Source organism: Dipodomys merriami, unplaced genomic scaffold (assembly GCF_024711535.1).
Source record: "Dipodomys merriami isolate MVZ:Mamm:240054 unplaced genomic scaffold, mDipMer1.0.p SCAF_19, whole genome shotgun sequence".
Taxonomy (NCBI): Eukaryota; Metazoa; Chordata; class Mammalia; order Rodentia; family Heteromyidae; genus Dipodomys; species Dipodomys merriami.
In genome coordinates this window covers 25390001-25404717 of record NW_027203270.1, presented here as the reverse complement: position 1 = coordinate 25404717, position 14717 = coordinate 25390001, and the positions used below count along the sequence as shown (strand labels likewise).

The 14717-nt window shown below is 53.3% G+C and overlaps 2 protein-coding genes across 8 annotated transcripts in view; both read left to right on the top strand.

Moving 5' to 3' along the window:
• The window catches only part of Plekhm1 (pleckstrin homology and RUN domain containing M1), a 49020-nt gene extending 46997 nt beyond the window's left edge, over positions 1-2023 (top strand). For all 3 annotated transcript variants that reach the window (XM_070027942.1, XM_070027943.1, XM_070027944.1), the window contains one exon: positions 36-2023. In XM_070027942.1, the coding sequence (XP_069884043.1) occupies positions 36-147 (112 nt within the window). In that variant the 3' untranslated portion in view covers positions 148-2023. The remainder of the gene's footprint in view (positions 1-35) is intronic.
• A 1679-nt stretch (positions 2024-3702) lies between these two features.
• Positions 3703-14717, top strand: part of Arhgap27 (Rho GTPase activating protein 27) — a 31292-nt gene continuing 20277 nt past the window's right edge. Inside the window, exons 1-3 of one of the 5 annotated variants that reach the window (XM_070027937.1) lie at positions 3703-4029; positions 4895-5027; positions 6272-6955. In XM_070027937.1, coding sequence (XP_069884038.1) covers positions 6293-6955 — 663 coding nt within the window. In that variant the 5' untranslated portion in view covers positions 3703-4029; positions 4895-5027; positions 6272-6292. Of the gene's footprint in view, positions 4030-4226; positions 4272-4894; positions 5028-6088; positions 6106-6268; positions 6956-11353; positions 11428-14717 lie in introns of those variants that run through there. The other 4 variants (XM_070027936.1, XM_070027938.1, XM_070027939.1 and 1 more) reach the window with 4 other exon arrangements.

The window sequence follows — 14717 nt, the reverse complement described above, 5'->3', positions numbered from 1 at the left end:
CACATCTGGCCCAATGCTCACTGCTCTCTCTCCAGGTGTGCTGAGTGCAAGACTGTCTTCCACCAGAGCTGCCAGGCCGTGATGAGGAAGGGCTGCCCCCGCTGTGCCCGCCGGCGCAAGTATCAGGAACAGAACATTCTCACCTAACTCCAGTGTTGTGTCCTGATCCACTCAAGGCCACAGGAGCTTCAGCTCAGTCATCCCAGATGGCTTTGTCACCAAGCCAGGCTCCACTTGTCTTCTCTGTGAGAAAGACCCTTGAGTGTGCCCAGAGCACGGACCTCCCAAAGAAAGGCCAGAGAGGCCGAGTACTCTGTGGCTTCCCATGACCCTCTGCTCCTTAGGTAGGGACACCCCCAGAACCCCTGCCTGGGCCAAAGCAAGTCTTCCATCAGGCCTGGCTCACCTGGCTGGCATGACACCTCCATTAGGGCTATTCACACACTGGAGACTTGGGGGACATTGTCACTTCTACATTCCTGATTCAAAGGCCTAGTTTTTTTAAGGTGGGTTTTTTCCCCCTTCATGCTTCAACAGAAAATATTTTTTTATTCTTGGCCCTGCACAAGAAACCCCAGGCCTTCCCACCCTGATCAGATGGACAGTGCCACACCAGGCCTGGCCTGGAGACAAGCAAGGGGGCCAGGCAACCAGGCCATTGTGGGACAGGGCTCGTCTGTTGGCTGGTGCCTTTACCCCTGCCAACAGCACCAGTGCCATGTGCCAAATTGCCCATCTGGTGGGACAGGATCAGTCCTGATGGCTACCACTCCCTGTTCCCACACTCCTCACCTGAAAAGCCCTCCCTCCTCAGCATCATAGGCCCCTGGCTCTTCTCTGGCCTTGGGTCACAGTTGTGAGAGAAGCAAGGAAATGGTCCCAACGAGCACTGTGAGCACTTTGAGCCTTCCCTCGTTAGGGAGGGCCTTCACCTTGCCTGCCCTCGTCCCACACCCTCCCTACTGCTCCACAGACAGCAAGGCCCACCTCAGGCAGGTTCTCAGGGCCATCTCTGCATGGCTGGGCGCAGGTCCCCCCTCTGTTGCTGAGGTGTGCATGGATTTGTGAGAAGACAGCCCGTGGAAGCCACGAGTTCACAGTTCCTGGACTTGCCAGCAGAATGCTGCCATAGAAGGATTGCCTTTCAAGGGGGCCTCGTAATGGGAGCCTGGAATTATCTCAAGGTGATGTTCAGACCCCTGAGGTCTGTGAGGGTAGAGGAGCATGTTCTCTGCTGCCTTCCTCTCCTCTCCTGGACTTAGCAGCCCCTCTAGCCATCCCACTGCACTCAGGCTTGGAGTGGAGCCTCTGGTGGAAATGGAGGCCTCAGGTGAGGAGCTCTGCCTGTCACTGTCAAGAGATGAGCCTTCCCCCACCCTCCCTGAGGTGAACAGCCTGCTGAGTCATCTGCCCTCCGCACAGAGCTGGAAGAATTGTGCAATAGAACAGAGCGGGGTGGTAGGCAGGTAGCAGACACTGCCACACCAGCGGGTTCCTCTGTCTCCATCATGGAAGGTGGTACACACTAGTGTCCAGAATGCAAAAGCTTCCTGAACCTGAACCCCGAAGTGGATCTGCATCCCCAACCTACATCCCACAGCCAGCATTAATGCTTCCCCCAAAATATGGTCTGATCACAGTTTTGCTGCCCCAGGTCCCTGAGCGGGCAAGAATCTGGCCTGGGATGGGCCTTGGGCCATAAGCTTCCCTAGGAGACAGCGGGAGGCCCTAATACCTGTGGCCTCCTCCCACCCCTGGGATTCTGAGCATTAGAGCTGGCCCTCTTCCCTTTACCAACAAGCTGCTAATGCTGTCAGATGAGTTGACTTAACCCTTCCTCTCCAGAGGAAAGCTCACATGAACCTCAGTAGTGCCCACACTATTTTTAAAATATTACTTTATGCAATAAACTTTCTAATGAATGGGGCTCAGACCCTGAGAAGTGCTTTGCAATGTATTGAAGGAACTGCTGCTGTGATTTTTGAGTGACCTTTTTCAGTAAAGATCTGATCTTTCTAATGTCGTCTGGCTTCTGAATCCTAACCTTGCTGCTGTGGGGGAGATAAGCAGCTATCAGAAACCATCTGGTAGCCCCCTTCCCCCCCCCAACACACACACACCTGTTAGTCACTGGGAACTAGGAGGAAGTCTCCAGCTGGAGGTAAACACTTGCAGGTGGAAAGCTTTGTATACCAGGAGTGGTCAAGGAGAAGAGGGTAAGTAAGCCCCGAAGGAGTCGGCATCCTCTGGGGTGGGATTTGGAGATTTCAGGGAGGTTTATTTTCATACCTTTATCAACTGAATTAGCTTCACCCGTGGCTTCTCTTCCTGTGTCTTGAAAGCCCCCAACACAAGTCCCTGGTGGATATACAGAAGTATAGGAGAGGGAGGCGCAAAGAAGAATGGGTTATTGAGCAAACCTGGAATCAGGGCTTGTGGACTTAGGACCCAAAGTGACTTTTACTTGGCTGCTGACTTCAAGGAGAAGCTGAAGCTGAGGGGCCTATAGGAGGAAGCCCCCTACTGCCCACGGAAGAACAAAAGAAGGAAATAGACTAATTCCTGGGGAGTCAGGTTGCAGGAAAGTGGGGCAGAAAAAAAACACCCGTTTCTTGCCATTGAAGACCCCTTTCAGCCGTATGTGGGCATCCCCTGTCCATCCAATACCCCTCCCCCCAGCTTCTCCCAAGGAGGAGTGGTAGCCAAGAGGAAAGGAGGCAGAGACAGGCCCTGGAGGAGGCAGGCCCAGTGGAGGGGAGGCTGGGCCATTTAAGCTGGTACTGTAGGTTCAACATCCTTGGCAAATAGCCTGTGACGAGACTTCCCCTCTGCCTACAGGAGGATGGACCATTTGGAGACTCAACCCCAAAGAGCTCCTCCCATAATGACAGTAACAATGGCAATAACTACTTAACAATAGCAATAACCACTTAACAGCCTTGTGGTTAGTGCATCTCATTTAATCTTCCCAGCAAGCCCATGAAGTAAGCAGGTAATACAGGAGATACAGATAAGAGGCACTCCCAGCAACATTGGGCATCAGACCTGCCGGACCCCAGGCGAGGACCATAAACACTACCAGCCACTGCCTGCCTGTTTGCTAGATGACTAGAGGCAGTGGAAAAGGATGCATGATGTGAGCAGAAGATGATGCCACGGGCTTCCCTGGTGGGCTTTAAGAGCCCACCATGAGTCAGACTTGAGATATCCAGCACAATGTAGTCACACTGGGCACAATGGTCAGTTACTAGGGAGCTGGTTCAAGAAAGAATATTAGATTCTAGCTAAACGAAGCCTCAGCCCTCCTCGGGTGATGTCTGGGTGAGGACACACTAGCCTGAAGCATCCAACTCCCAGCACAACCACTTCCAGGCAACCTCACAATTGTTTCTCTCTAGCCTAGAGCAGGAGTCCACTGGGGTTGGGCTTCTCCACTGGATGAACGCAAATGGAAAGCAGAGGGTGAAGGCTGCTTTCCCTGGAGGCAGATGATTCCCAAAGGCCTCCAAAGTGGAAGGTCCTAGAACTTCTTTCAAGATCTGGCCCCAGGAAGTTGCTTACTTTTGCCATCTAGCTAAAAGGATGGCTGTCCTCCCCTCCAAAGACGGAGGGAGCTTACAACGGGAGGGTAATATGGCCAGAAGTTAGTGGGAGGCTGCCATCCCCCACAACCAGCCTACCATCCGGGCCCAGCTGCCTACTCCTCCCTGGAGACAGCCAGGTGTGGCCCCGGATCCCGGGATGTGCAGGGGGGAAGGGTGGCGTCTCTAGTCCTGGGGCGCTAGCCCGGCCCAGAGGGGACAGGAAGCCAGGACACCGGGGATTGTCTCTCGCAACCGCAGCCCAGCCCCAGCCTGGGAGGAAGTTCTGTGGAGCGCTCTCCGCCGGTGCCTCTCTGGTTATATTGTTGAACAGGAAACAGGGCAGCGCGGGAGTCTGGCGGTGGAAGAGGGAAGCACCGGACGCCAAGCACCCACGCGCGCCAGGCCGGGGCAAGTGGAAGCAAGGCCCGCGGGAAGACGCTCTAAGGTGCCCGGGCCGGAGGGAGGGCGGCGAGGGTGCCTCAGGTAGCCGTCCTCACCCGGGAGCTCCGCGCGCCGCCTCCCCTTTAAACCAAGCTGGAGCAGGAGCTGCGGGGGCCAGGAGGAGGGCCGGGGGGCGGGGAGAGGGGACGGGCAGATCGCCTTGGGCGAGGGGCTGCCTTCTGTCCTAGGGCGGGGAGGGGGCACCAGGCCGAGATCCCAGCGCCGACGCGGGGGCCCGGGCACAAGGTACCTCCAGCCGAGCGAAGGACGAGTTCTGGCGCTGCTAGGATCCTCCCCGCTCCCCGTCCTTCCCCCGTCCCTCCCCCAGGACCTGGGAAGGAGCTGCGGTGCGGGCTCCCTTTCCACCCTACCCGAGGCGCTGAGCTCCGGTGGGCGTCCCTGCCATGGGAATCTCCTAGTTTTCCCAGGCCTGCAAAGGGCCTGCGGCGGGCGGAGGGAGGTGCGTCGGGAACAGACAGCACCGGCATTCCGGCTGCACCGAGATCATAGTTGGTGATTCAAGGTGCAAACAGCCTCGCTCGCTGGGACGGCCCGACCCGCCTCAACTCTGCGTTTCCAGAGCGGCGCGCCCGCGGCGTTCGGGGACCACCGGGGGGGGGGGCGGCGGGAAGCAGACGGAGGCCAGACCCTACCATTCTCGTTTGTGCCTCCCCCACACCCTGCCGGCGCCCCTCACGCGCATCTCCCCGCAGAGCCTCCCCTCGCTCCGGGCTCCGCCCCCAGTGTCTGCCCTAGGCCCGGCCCGGCACGGGCGTTAGGGCCCCTCCTCGCCCTCCTACACACAACTGCATTGGGGACTGGGGACAGCCCAACTGTATGGCCTTCTCTGCCTCGTCTTCCCTTGCCAGCCCCAGCTTGGCGTGGTGTCTCCAGCCTCGCCCCCAGAAGCCCCACCCTGGGAGATGGTAGGAGCTGAATCTGCAGCCCACCGCCGGCTCCGCCCATCCAGCCCATGGGCTCCCTGAGGCCCGCCCAGCCAACGTGAGTGCGCCTAGGGGTGGGGGTAGGGGGTGAGGGGAGTGTCCTGCGCGTAGTTTGTAGGCTCAGCCCCCAGCTTGCTCGCTGGGCCCCGCCTTCAGGGACCAGAGTTTGCCGAGTGACTCAGTTTATACCCTTTTCCCCATTGAGGGATTCTTGTGGAGGTAAAGAAGGAGCGCTATGGGCCTCCTATTAATTGCTCCTGGGGTCCCTCAGCCCTAGCAAGAAGCGGGACTCCCAGTTTGGGGTCCCAAGCCACCTTTGAGGGTCAGGAGACCCGCGTGGTCCATGTAAGTGTTTGGAGGGGCCAAGCACTTCCGGAGACGCCCAGGCAGATTTAACACGTGGGCTCTGCCCCCACCTCACCCCACTTCACCCCACCCCACGCGCCGACGCTGCAGGAGCCAGACTGAGCTGGCATAGGGGGCAGGGCTTACAGTGATTACTTGAGAGAACTTTGGAGAACGCTAGGGACACCTCATGGGTGGTCACTCCAGGAACTGGGGTGAGACCCAGGACAGGGGCGCAGGCCACGAAGCCAAACCTCTGTCGGAGGTGGTCTGGGAGCGGGAGAGGCAGGAGATGGTGTCGGTCGGTCGGTGAGGCGAGAAACCGCTGGGGAAGGAAAGAAACCAAGAGAACCGGTTCCCCAGCCTTAGCCGGAGAAGCCAGCGTGTACCAAACGCCTTTGAACCGTGCAGGCTCTGACCCCTCCGCGGGGACCAGCCTGGGGGCTGCCCCGGAGCGCTGCCCCAGTCCTGACCCCGCGGGCGGGCAGCGGAGTTTGACGGATTCCCCGCAGGCTCCAGGCCTCCCAGGAGAGCGGACAGGAGGGGAGGGAGGGGAGGGACAGGACTAGAACTCCCACTTCACCCAGGAGGAAACAGGTTCGGCCAAGTTTTAGGCAAATGTAGTGTCCGCCTTATCGCCAGTAATCTACCTGTCTTTGAGCCAAGGTTTCCCTGGCAGTAAAACTGGGCCAGTAGGGCCACCCCACTCCCTAGGGGCTGAAGCGAAGCATACCATCAAAGCCACAGAATGAAGCATCCCAGTTATCCCAGTTCTGAGGATAAGATTCGAGGTGATGTTTGTTTTTTCTTCACCAAGTTCGCATTTCCTATGGGAACACAGAAGCCCGAATGCAAGATCGGGACTCGAACAGCCAGATCTTAGAGCCCTAGGGCGGCGGGCACTCACTAAAATTCAGACGTTCTGACCTCAGTGACCTCTGTCCTTGATTTCAGCAGGGAAGCCAGGGGGGCCGCGCGATGGCGGCGGACGTGGAGGGGGACGTGTACGTGCTGGTGGAGCACCCCTTCGAGTACACGAGCAAGGATGGACGCCGCGTCGCCATTCAGCCCAACGAGCGCTACCGGCTGCTGCGGCGCAGCACCGAGCACTGGTGGCACGTGAGGGGCGAGCCCGGCGGCCGCCCCTTCTACCTGCCCGCGCAGTACGTGCGCGAGCTGCCCGCGCTCGGCGACCCGGCCCCCACCCAGCAGCCTGCGCCCCAGCCGCGCCCGGCGGTCCCGGAGCCCCTGGCCTATGACTACCGCTTCGTGAGTGCGCACGGGCTCCCCGGCCCCGATGGCACCCCTGCGGACTCCCGTGGCCGAGCCAGTTCCCTGTGTGGCCCCGCGCGACACCGCACCGCAGACCCGCGCCGCAGCCCAGCCCCAGGCCAGCCCTCCTGCCTGTACGTCCGGCCGCTTGCTCCAGTGCGGCCTGCGCAGTCCCTGGATGATCTGGCGCGCCAGGGCGCCGCGCCGTCCGCAGGCCTCCTCGGGAGTACTGGTCATGCCAAGGCCTGCAGCGTGGCGGGATCCTGGGTGTGCCCGAGACCCCTGGCACGCAGTGACTCGGAGAATGTCTATGAGGCCATCCAGGATATGCCCGGCCCCGCCCCGCTGCAGGATGAGCGCCCAAAGCAGGTAAGGCTGCCGCGAGCTTGATGGGGATGGGCAAGGGGGTGGCGGTTGCACCCGGGGGTTTGTGGGTTTTTTTTTCCACCGTGCCTCCTGCCAGGTCCCCTGGCTTCTGGTGCAAGCTTTCAGACTCATGAATTCTGATTACCAATTCCCAAGTGTCAAAGCTCCCCAGAAACAAAGTTTTGTTTTTGTTTTTTGACAATACTAGGTTTGAACCGATCAGAGGCTGTTGATGTTATTATTTTTTTTATTTTATTTTTATCGCACTTATTGCAACTACTCATGTCAAATCAGCTAGCCCAAACCCTGCTTGGAGTAATCTTGGACAGGTGCATGCCCCTGTAGTACCTTCCTAAAATCCTGCCTTGTGAGTCTGCCACTGCTCTGGGGCAGGGGTTGTATCAGATGAGATGGTGAATGTGTAACTCAGTAGTCTGCTTCACTTTGGGGTTGCTTCGAATATTTCATTCGTGTGTGTGTGTGTGTGTGTGTGTGTGTGTGTGTGTGTGTGTGTGTCACTCTTAATGAGATTGCTTTAGAAAGAACTCAGGTTATCTTGAGGGTGATTTTCTTCCCTCTCCCCCACTCGAAATCTGGTTGTGTTAACTTGAAATATGGAAACAAGTAAATAGAGTAGTGTGTGTGTGTGTGTGTGTGTGTGTGTGTGTGTGTGTGTGTGTGTGTGTGTGTGTGTGTGTGTGTGTGTGTGTATGTAGCTCTCCTTTACCTTTTTCACTCAAGGCTGGCACTCTACTATTTGAGCCATAATTACACTTCCAGTATTTTGCTAATTGATTGGAGACAAAGTTTCATACATTCCTTCCCTGGGCTGGCTTCAAACTTCAACCCTCAGATCTCAGTCTCCTGAACAGCTAGGATTACAGGTGTGAGCCACCATAGAGTATGTTTTTAAACACTCTTACCTTCTGTGAATGATCTTACTGGGACTCTGACATCTTCAACTTTAGAACTTTTTAGGGAAGGGCAGCCTGAGGTGGGTAAAGATGCAATGAACCTGGTCTGACATCTGCCACTGTTCTGATTTCTCCATCTTGTGGCCATGCTGGAGTACAGCACCTGGTGGGCTTGGACACCAGACCCAGGCCCTGCAACCTGCCAGGGCAAGAGACAGAATGCCAAGACTAGCCAGGCACCAGTGGCTTATGCCTGTAATCCTAGCTACTCAGGAGGCTGAGATCTGAGGATCAGGGTTCAAAGCCAGCCTGGGCAGGAAAGTCCGTGAGACTCTTGTCTCCAATAAGCCACTCAGAAAACCAGAAGAGGCACAGTGGTTCAAGTGGTAGAGTGCTAGCCTTGAGCTGAATTGCCGAGGGACAGCGCCCAGGCCCAGAGTTCAGGCCCCATGACGAAAAAAAAAGAATGCCAGGACCGTTTCTCAGTGTCCTCCACCACTCACAGTAGGGCAAGCTCCCAAGACGCACTCCATTTCTCTCCACAGCATAGATCCTAGTAATGGTGCCCTGTGTGTCCCCCCTCTCCATGCACACACACCTGAAGTGGAGAATGGTCTTAACGCTGAACCCCTGCATCTAATTCAGAGATAAAGAGAGCAAAGAATGAATTCATGGCCAGGGCTCAGCAGGTTTGCCCAAGGGCTACCACTCTAAGCCTCTGGACCAAAAGGAGACTTTTCCTTTACCCTAAGATCCTAGCATCTCCTGAGAAAAGAAATCACACCCAGCCACCAGAGTCTCTGTTCAGTGTCACCTTTGCCCCATTCCTTCCTTCTACTCCCAGCATGTTCTCAGGTGCAGAGGTTTGTGGTGAGGTTGTACTCACATGAGAAACCAGGGTGTCTGCTAGAGACCTGAGCGGTGGGCAGAGACTCCGCTGCCTGATCCCACTTGTGACCCTCAAGGACTCACTTAGCATCTCTGGTCCCATTTCCTCCTATGTGCTAAGTAATAGCATAAGTACCACACTCCCTGTGATCACACTTGACTCCTGGTCAGCTATAGCTCTCCCTGATACTCTATCCTGAACAAACGCCAGGGATAGGGAGTTGGTGCTCCCCCTGGGAAGGAAATTCCACCTGTGCACTTCCTTGTTCCAGGCAGGCAGTCTGTGGGAAGGAATTTCCTGAAAGGTGAGCCTGCCTCTTTTCCTCAGAGGATGCAGATGTGGTGCATCCCCTCCCCCACTAACATGTTCATGAAGCATGAATTACGGGAATGCCTGCCAGGCTCCAGATGAGCCTTTAGATCTAGAGATGACTAAGGCATTGCTACCAACCTAAGAGGTGCATTCTGTGGGACAGGAGGCCAGTGGGAGGCAATAGATGCCTCTGTCTAGCATGGTGTAGGCCATCTGCGATGGAGCTACCCTGAGGGTCCTCTAGAACATGGGCAGGGGGAAGTGTGGACACCTTGGGGACTACATCCATCCAGACCCATAGGGCCTGGCTAGCACTCGGAGATGGAGTGTGGGTTTAGGGTAGCTGGCATCTGCTCCTCAAGCAGGGTTTCATGGGCCTTTGTCAGGGATTTGGACTTTATCCTGTAGCTATTAGAAGACTCATTGTGAAGAAAGAAGGGGCCATGAGGAAAGGCCCCGGTAGCCAGGGCTGTAAGAATAGCCAAGGACCTGTTGTCTCCTGGGCAAGGGCTGGTGATGGGACCTTCTTCAGGGTCTGAGAACTGTTAGGCTGGGGGAAGGACAGGGCTATCAAGTTGAGTGCTAGCTTCTCACTCACACTAGTCAGCAGACATTGTTGTTTGCTGAGGACATGGGGAGCAGTGGGGTAAAGGAAAGTCCCAGGGATAGAGTTTGCCAAAGGAATAAAACAAAAGCTAGAGAGAGGAAACAACCAGGGAGCAAGGAAGAAAAGCAGGAGCATGCTAATTAGAAGCCAAGGAAATGTCCAGAAGAAAGGGAGGGCCCATGGGCTGGGAAGGTGGCTCAGTGGTAGGGTGCTTGCCTTGCATGCATGAGGCCCTGGGTTCGATTCCTCAGCACCACATAAGCAAGAAGAAAAAAGCCGGAAGTGGCGCTGTGGCTCAAGTGATAGAGCGCTAGCCTTGAGCTGAAGAGCTGAGGGACAGCACCCAGACCCAGAGTTCAGGCCCCATGACTGGACCCCCCCCAAAAAAAAAGAAAGGGAGGGGATAATGGTGCCAGGCATGTTGGTACATACCTTTAATCCCAGCTATTTGGAAGGTGGAGGCAGGAGAATCTTGAGTTTGAGGCCAATCTGAGCACAAAGGTAGAGCCTCTGTCTCAACAATAGAAAAAAAAAAGCCAAAAGATTTGGGGGTGTAACTCGGTTGTTAGTGTACTTGCTTAGCATACTCAAAGCCCAATATACAACATCCCAAAAGACATGCAGATAAATGGAAAGGCCAAGTTTTGTTTTGTTTTGTTTTGTTTTTAGAGGCGTTTGGATATTTATCTAAAGTGGCCACCAGAGGGCGGGCTGAGGGCAGAGGGCAGTAGGTCAAGGGTAGGGTAGTAGATATGGATGGAGACAGCTGGGAGAGGTTTGACAGCAGGAGGAAGGGAATGAGGAGGGAGTACAGAAGCTCCCCCGAGTTTCAGTGATAGATAAAGCTGGTGAGGGAGAGGCTGAGGATGATGAATGGGATTTCTGGAAAAAAGGTGTGGCCCAGAATGCAGGAGCACTCATATAAAGATGACACAGGCACAGGGTCCTAGGGAAGGGCAAAGCAATCAGCTGGGTATCAGCAGGCCAGAGACCCCCCAGGAGAGGGGAACCCCTACCAATGACAGTGCTGTATAGTCTTGCTATTCACCAGTCACTCAAGCAGCACATATGGAGTACTTTGTATATGCTGGTCACCAGGTTGGATATAGGGGACATACAATATAATGGCACAATGTCTCTAAACAGTGCTGTGGGCCCTCACTCCAAGGCCTGCACACTGGGCTGGGCTCTTAGGAGCTTGAAATGCAGCACAGGCATATAAAATAAAATATGCCTAGAGAGGTTTAGTGTCTGGTCAAATGTCCCACAGCCTGAGTGTCCAGGCTATATCCAGCCAAGTCCATTCTAGACTTATTGACCTCCAACCCCACCCTGGCTACCAAGCTTAGTCTCAGCCAGGTGGCCTTCAGGGTTGGTTACACTGTCCCCCTTCTGCAAGAATAGTACAAGCTGCAGTGGGGCAGATGCCCCCAAATTTACATGGCATTAGGGTTAGGGAAGGCCCTGCCGCTCCCTCAGAAAAGCTCAGTAGCAATGCTGCAAAAAGGTGGCCTCTGCGCCCCTCCCTGAGGGTGTGGCCACCTTCTCTGCCCCAGCCCCAGAGGTGGGGCACCTCAGGGCACAATCTGGACTGGAGCCCGCCTCTGCTGCCCAGGCATTGGCCGCTGGCAGGACAGAGTTACAACCCTGTGCTACCACTTCTTGAACAAACAGGCAGGGAGGTGCCACACCTGAGCCTGCCCTGGACAGAGCCCTGGGGCTCTCGTTCTTCCCTCCTCTGCTGCCAGGAACTGTGAGTGACCCATGGCCCAGGGAACTATGGGATCCCTGGGAGAAAAGGACAGCTAGGGTTTTTCTTCACTCTCTCTCACCTCCCTCCCAGATCTTCCCCTACCTGGCTTCCTTGTACACTTCCTGGGATAACCTCCTTCCAACAGGCCCATTACTTCATTACACTTCAGGCCAATGGGAAGAGGTGGAAGGGGTTGGGAAGAGCTGGGAATATAGCCCAAAATAAGGGGATCCAGTGAGTCTCCTTGTCCCTCCCTTCTATTCACCCCTTCCCACCCCTTCCTAGCAAAGGTCACTGATTTCTTCATACTGGACTTGCCTTCCCCTCCACCCCCTCCAACTGATGACCCAGGAGTCCAGTGCCCAGCCAGACCTGTTTTGGGAATGAGCACGTTCATAGGGTACCCCCTTCCTTCACCACACATCCTGGCCACCCAGAGCTCTCCTCACCTCCAGCTCCCTCCCCTGCAGCCTGGGATGTGGCCTTTTGTCCTCTGAACAGCTCTCTGGAGCCTGGGTTCATTGTCATTCTTAGTTTCTGGTTCCCTTCAGCTTGGAAGCCTCAAGTTAGGTTTAGGACTAGTTCTCTCCTTCCTGCTTCCTCCTGAGCCTAGCAGTTGGCCAGCTCTGAACCCATTTTCTCCGCCCTTCTAGGACTATATAGTGTGGGAAGGGATGGGTCTCAGTGCTGAGTGCCAGCTTCCATTGGCTGGTCAATGCCAGACACTGGAGTGTTGGAAGGCCCTGATTGTGGTGGAGGGGGTGACAGGGAGCGTGCTCTACTACAGCTTTGGCAGGATTGGGAGCTGGACCTGGGCTGATAAGCAAGGGGACTGATGCGTGGGGGAAATGAGGCTGCTTGGACTGCAGCCACTGGGCATGAAGTTCCTGGTTAAATTCAGGAAGCTCTGTTTCTAAATTGAGGAAGAATTCTAATGTTGAGGGGATTTCCAGAACTGCTGCCTGGCCAGGTGAGAGGCCTTCAGGACTGGGCCCCCTGGAGACCCACCAGCCTCCTTTGCTTCTGGCTGGAGGAACAGGGTCCCCTCCTCTAGCTTTGGGAAACAGGAGCCAGCAGGTACTTCCTGATCACAAGACTGGAGCTCTCCTGGGCCTATTCCAATGTGTGAATTACTATATCCTCCCAACCCCCATAAAATGATTTAATCTCATTGAAATGTTTGGATAGCAGAGACATTTGAGTCTATTTCTGCTAGCATTTGGGTTTCTTCTTATGTGTGTTTGATTTCTTAGGTTTTTGTGATGGGTTTACATGGTCAGTGCACCACAGTGGGCTGATGCTTCCTGCTTTCTAGCTCACACTTGTGTTCAGTAAGGAAAGGGTAATGCTGTAGTAGGCACTGGGAAGGTAACAAGAATTAAGGCCCTTGGTCTCAAGTAGCTTATTGTCCAGAAGGAAAGTCTGGCCAACAAGAAGGGTGCTGGTGGCTTACTCCTGTAATTCTAGTTAGGAGGCTGAGATCTAAGAATCACAGCTCAAAGCCAGCCAGGGGAAGAAATCTGTAAGAATCTTATCTCCAACTAACCACCACCACCACCACAAAAAAAAAAAAAAAAAAAAAAAAACAAAAACAAAACTAAGGGACAGCACCTAAATCCCGAGTTCAAGCCCCAGAAAAAAAAATTATTGTGGGTTTGTTTGTGCCTGAGCAAATGGTTTTGCTGAGTTTCTCATAGACATAAAGAAAAATAGTATTTTCTCTATTTAAGGAACATGATGTTCCCTGTAGATAAATCAAGTTTGTTGATTATTCAAACTTTCATGTCCTTAGAATTCTTTCTATTTTGTTTCTTTTCTTTCTTTTTTAAAAGTTTTCTTTTGTGCAAGTACTGGGGCTTGAACTCAGGGCCTGGGTGCTGTCCCTTAGCTTTTTTCCCCTCAAGGCTTATACTCTACCATTTGAGCCACTGTTCTATTTTCATCTTTGCTAGTTAATTGGAGATAAGAGTCTCACCAACTTTTCTGCCTGTGTTGGTTTTGAACCACAGTCCTCAGATCTCAGCCCCCTGAGTAGCTAGGATTACAGGCGTGAACCTCCAGCACCTGGTAATGGTTTTTTTGCTTTTTATAATTAGTGGTAATGCTGTTGGAACATGCAGACTTTGTTCTGATAAGAGCCATCCAATCATTACCTGCTGTCTCTCCTCAACCTATTTTGAGGCTTAACCTTCTATTTCACCCTTTTATTTGGCTTTATTTTTTTGTACTTGCCTAGAATCTCTTGGTAGTATTTTCTTTCAACCGTAATTGCCTTTTTAAAGATCACATTTCTGGTATGTGTGACATGGCTGTACTTTTACACTGAAGCTAACTCTGCAGTTCAAGAATCCAGTCTCTTCATATTTCATTTAACAACTCTTAACCCGTACTTGGTTTTATTATTTCTGACATATTTCTAACTTATTGGTTGACCTTATGGGGATTTTCTGCTCTGATCAGGTTGCTATTGATTTCCTTTTACACTGGATTATGTTTTCTATTCATTAATGGCTTGTGCTTCCTTCCCTGGAGTCCCTAAACCAAATGTGTTTTATAGGCTGTGTACTGCTGGAGTTTCTTGTCAGTACTCTCTTCTGTAACCCACAGAACCTGTCAGTCTGTAGACTCCTATCTTTTTCAGCCTAGAAACACTTCTTCATTGCAGTCTTATTGTTTCTTTTTATGTTTTCCTTCATTTGCATGTTAGCTCTCCTGACTAGGTTCTCTGGTTGCTTATCTTTTTCCTCTTTATTTCTAGTTTTGTGAACTTGGGCTCTGCCATTTGAGGTCTATCTTCTGCTTGAATTCCCAGGCTACCAATTTAAATCTCTAGGTGAAAAACTTTTCCTTCAGTTAGTACAGTGATATCTTTTAAGTCATAAAAAATGCTTTTTTGTTGTTGTTGTTAATACTGAAACATGAACTCAAGGCCTTATGCTTACTAAGCAAGCACTCTACTACTTGAGTAGTAGTCATGCTTGCAATCCTGTTTGCTTTAGTTATTTTTCAGATGGGGTCTCATGCTTTTGCCAAGGGGCCAGGCTATAGTTTATATGTTCTGCATAGCTGGGATGATAATCTTGTGTTTTTTGTTGAGAATAGTGGTCTTACTATTTTTTTTTTTGTCTGGGCTGGTCTCAAATTACAGCCCTCTCCAACTTTACCTTCTTTTTTGTTGTTGTTGTTGGTAATGGTGGTGGTGGTGGTTGTGGAGCTTGAATTCTGGGCCTGGGCACTGTCCTTCAGCTCATGAGCTCAAAGCAAGTGCTCTACCGTTTGAGCCACGCCTC